Source organism: Sinocyclocheilus grahami, unplaced genomic scaffold (genome assembly GCF_001515645.1).
Source record: "Sinocyclocheilus grahami isolate Dianchi unplaced genomic scaffold, SAMN03320097.WGS_v1.1 scaffold78.1, whole genome shotgun sequence".
NCBI lineage: Eukaryota > Metazoa > Chordata > Actinopteri > Cypriniformes > Cyprinidae > Sinocyclocheilus > Sinocyclocheilus grahami.
Genome location: NW_015505257.1, coordinates 1,446,925 through 1,451,803, shown reverse-complemented (window position 1 = coordinate 1,451,803; position 4,879 = coordinate 1,446,925). Strand labels below are relative to the sequence as shown.

The following is a 4,879-nucleotide window of genomic DNA, read 5'->3' as shown; positions in this document are numbered from 1 at the left end:
TACCTATGATGAAAATTACAGGCCTCTCTCATCTTTTTAAGTGGGAGAACTTGCACAATTGGTGGCTGACTAAATACTTTTTCCCCCCACTGTATATATATATATATATATATAGTCTGTCATAAACTACAAAATATACAGGCACCAAATGCTGTCACATTAAATCAGTGAATTTTTTGGCAACCACAGATGCCAGCTTTTTCTTTCTTCTCCTGAACACAACACAGAAACACACATTTTGTGGAAACAGTGAAAGAGTGTTACATAGAGTGATTAACATGCACACACATTTGCAAGAACACCCACATACACAAACACACACAAATGAGCTCACACACACACAAATGAGCTCACACACACACACACACACACACACACACACACACACACACACACACAGATTATGTTAGAAACACACATATACACAAGAGCTAGTCTACAACTTACCCCTTATTATCAAACTCTGACCAATATGATCAGTGCAATTATTTTGAAATTTTTATTTATATAATTTTGTCAATATTAAGATATAATATTAATATTAAGCAATTTTAAATACTATTTGAATATTCAGATTATGAAAGTTTTCTCTGCTCCTAAAAGCAATAAATCCAGCATGTTGTCTTTTACAGACTTACTGCATTAGCTACTCTACTGCATTCTCAGCTGGATGCATGTCAGCCAATGAAATTGCACTAAATCACACGGGCTGATGGGATTTGTAGTTTATTGATTTCTGGCTAAACCTTTGCCATTCATCAAAAAGGACACAAAACATGTAATGAAATCTTAATAACTGTTGACGGGAGATTATTCCTAAAATAAAAGTCTGTTGTAATGAAATGATGTAAGAATCATTTGTTTTGCAGCACAAATAACCACATCAGCAGTGCATGAATCAGTGCATGTATGATTGAGCATATGTATGCGTGTGTGTCTGTGGCTAGTTGAGCTAAAAGAAAAATGCTAAATCATACAAGACAAAATAATCAAGAGAAATAATGGCACATATTACAACCCCCCCAAAAAAGAGTCTGAAAACCAAGACAAAAAGGGAAAAAACATGCAAGAAAAATACCTTCGTCCCTCGGTCTGTTCATCGAAGACTCATCGTGTTTTTTTGTGAGCGGACCTGGGGTTAAGACAAAAAGGGGGGAAAGAGAAAAGACAAAATTCAAAAAGATTTTACTGCGCTTAAACAAAAAGAGCAAAAAATTCCTAAACAGCAAAACAAGAAAAATGACAAACTAGCAAGAGATCACGTGTCCCAATTTAAAAGAAGAATAAAAAACAGCAGCCAAAGCAGAAGAGCAAAACAAACAACAAACTCAGAAAGAGAAAGAGAGAGAAACTTCCCAACTTCCCTACTACCAGCTACGATGCTGTCACTTTTCTTCCTGAGTTTTCCCTTCCACACTCACTCATTGTCTATATGCCAGGCATTCAATGACAAATGTCCAGCCATCTTTCTTTGTGCCCAGAGAGAGAAAGTGATGAGACATGTGGAAACACTGTAGCAAAGCTGCGTTTAGTGCAACGGCCCTCAGGAGCCCTCCATCTTAATGTCCTGCGGGACAGTAACTCCCCCTCACAGGATGAGACTGCTGAAACTGTGATCTCTCTTTTCCTGTCTTACAAACAAACAAATAAACAAACGTGTTGTGTAATGCTCTCCAGAAAGCATCTGCCAAGGACATACATTTGTATCTATAAATGAACATTTTATCCATTCGAATTTCCAAACAGTATCAGCATCTTGTGCAAAGTTGAATTTGAAGTCAGGGTTTACTGTCTTTTTTTCACACTGCAGAGCAATGAACAAAAATAAAAAGTGGAATATATTCAAATTGTTAAAAATGACAAGAAACTCGACAACAAACTCCTTTCTATCATTTGTTCAGCAACAAAAGTGACCATGGTAACCATAGATTCTTCATAGTGCTTTGAAGTACCATATTAAAAGCCTGGTACAGTACATGATATTCTAATCATACCCTAGCAACACAACAGTATTTTTTATAGACAAATTTATTTAAAGAATTACTGTTGTAACTATGACATTTTGTAAACTATAGTTCCCTATCGATACTTCACTCGTACTGCGTCTGCTAAAGATGTCATGGAAAAAGCCTTTTTCAATCACGCAGTGAAACTGCACGGCCATTGGTTCGTGCAGTGTATTTAAAACAAACGAAGCAGAGCTGCACGAGCCTATGGCAACAAAGCCCACCAGAGCTCGCCAGAATAGGCGGGGTCATCTGGCTATATAAGCGGGCATTCGCCACAGGATTCTCAGATTTCTTCTCCTTCAGTGATGACCACGCTCTACGTTGATTCCGAAGCCTGCTCGCCGTTGACACGCCTCGCAGCTGGATTGGTACCTCTCTGCTCGGCTGACCCGCTTCTCTGCCGCCTCAGCGACGCAGCAGTTCCGGTCCACTTCCCCTGCCGCCATCCGGCGATTCTAAAAGAGCTTACTAAAAGAGCTTGGCATTGTTGCAAATGCCACGCCGTTACTGCGGTTCAAAATTTTTTAAATGTTTCAAACTCAGCCGGACCACCCCCCAAGCAGCCTCTCTTAAACCTCCTATCACCCTGTTCAACCCTGGCTCAACCCAACCCTTCAAGCGCCCAAGCAACCAACCGCTGTTATAGCGGGAAAAATAAAACACAAACATTTTCAAAAAGAGAGCAAAATTCCTCTTCTATTTCTCACGAGTATTCTGCCCCCATGCGTCCAGTCACTCGAGTTAATCCAACCCCTCGCCACGCAGGCTGAGGCCTGGCAGGTGTCGAGATGGGACATGGGGATAATAAAACGAGGTTATTCACTCCAATTCACTCGAAGACCCCCGCGCTTCAGCGGCGTGGTCCCCACCTTAGTGCAAAGCAGGGACGCTCACGTCCTGCGCTCAGAGGTGATGAATCTGCTGGCAAAAGGAGCTGTAGAAACGGTTCCTCCAGCTCAGAGCGAGTCAGTCTTCTACAGCCATTACTTCCTCGTCCCCAAAAAGGATGGTGGCATCCAGCCCATTCTCGAATCACGCCCTGAATCACGCCCTCATGAAAAGGTCGTTCAGGTTGACTATGCTGAAACAGATCCTAGCGCAGATTCGCTCAGGGGACTGGTTCTTTTCTCTGGACCTGAAGGATGCATACTTTCACATTCAGATAGCCCCCCGTCACAGACGATTCTTCGAGGGAGTGGCTTATCAATACACGGTCCTTCCCTACGGGCTGTCTCTGGCCCCCCGCACTTTTACGAAGTGCATGGACGGCTCTTTCCCCTCTGAGACAGATGGGAATCCGCATTCTCAACTACCTCGACGACTGGTTCGTGTTGGCCCAGTCAGAGGCAAAATTAATATCACACAGGATCCTCCTTCTCAGCCACCTAGAGCGCCTGGGACTCAGGGTCAATTTCGCCTAGAACACGTTGATCCCCAGCCACCGAATATCGTTCCTGGGAACAGTTTTCGACTCACCTCAAATGAGAGCTGTAGTCGCGCCGGAACAGGCTCTGGCCATACAGAGACTAGCGGCCTCCTTCGAGATCGGTGCCACTCACCCTATCAAAACGTTTCAGAGGATGCTGGGCCTCATGGCCGCAGCATCACCAGAGCTACAGCTGGGTCTGCTTTGTATGCGTCCCCTTCAGTGCTGGTTGAAACCACGGGTCCCATCGCATGCGTGGTATCACGGACGCCTAAATATCAGGGTGAGCCAGGCCTGTATAACAGCCCTGACACCTTGGAAGATCTCTCGCTGGATGGAACAGGGCGTGGCCATGGGAATGGTTTGCAAGAGAAAAGTTGTCACGACAGATGCCTCCAACGCAGGTTGGGGGGCGCTGTGCGAGGGCAAACCGACTTTCGGCCATTGGTTGAAAGCGAAAAAAGGGTTTCACATCAACTGCTTGGAAATGCTAGCAGTGTGTCGAGCCTGTCAGTTCTTCCTGCCAGTCCTAAGGGGACACCATGTGCTAATCTGATTGGACAACATGTCGGTGGTGTCCTACATAAATTGCCAAGGAGGCCTCTCCTCAAAGCGCCTCTTCATTCTGGTAGAGCGCCTTCTGGAATGGGCTCAACTCAACCTACGCTCGCTGAGAGCGGCGCATATACCAGGCAAATTGAATCGATGACATGTTATCAAGGAGCAATGTCCCCTCAGAGGAGTGGATGCTCCATCCGCAGACGGTTCAGAGAATCTGGGAGATCTTCGGCGAGGCCGAGGCCGAGGTAGACCTTTTCGCCTCAGAAGACAACTCTCACTGCCCAATTTATTATTCGAAGACCAGGGACCCACGATTGGCCCAACCTCCTTATTTATACATTTCCCCCAATCACCCTGATCCCACAGGTAATCAGGCGAATCAGGGAACAGCGACACAAGGTTCTCCTGGTGGCCCCTCTCTGGAAGAACCAACTGTGGCTATCAGTGCTGACCCAGCTGTTGGTAGCGGCCCCTTGGTCCATTCCATTGAGACGGGATCTCCTCTCTCAAGCGGACAGGACAATATGGCACCCTCAGCCCGAATTGTGGGCCCTACACCTCTGGCCGCTCGACGGGAGCCTTCAAGCCTCCCAGAGTGAGTGTTAAACACGATTTTGGAGGCTAGAGCTCCATCTACGAGATGCCTCTACACCATTATGTGGTCTATTTTCTCCGCTTGGTGCCTAAACCGCGGCGAAGACCCTTCTACCTCCGAGCTGTCAGTGGTGTTGTCATTCCTGCAAGAGCTGCTGAATAAGGGACGCTCACCATCCACTCTCAAGGTTTATGTAGTAGCTATAGCGACCTCTCATGCCCCTATTGCAGACCAATCGGTGGCCAGGAACAGCGCGGTTGTCCGCTTCTTGAGGGGTACCAGGAGGCT

At 45.9% G+C, this 4,879-nt stretch overlaps 1 protein-coding gene across 1 annotated transcript in view; it reads right to left on the bottom strand.

Moving 5' to 3' along the window:
- The window catches only part of LOC107586199 (neuroligin-2-like), a 38,583-nt gene extending 34,900 nt beyond the window's left edge, over positions 1 to 3,683 (bottom strand). Inside the window, exons 1-2 of the mRNA XM_016273465.1 lie at positions 3,618 to 3,683; positions 1,079 to 1,193 (exon numbers count right to left, since the gene is read on the bottom strand). Of these exons, the coding sequence (XP_016128951.1) occupies positions 1,079 to 1,193; positions 3,618 to 3,683 (181 nt within the window). The remainder of the gene's footprint in view (positions 1 to 1,078; positions 1,194 to 3,617) is intronic.
- Between the last annotated feature and the right edge of the window lie 1,196 nt (positions 3,684 to 4,879).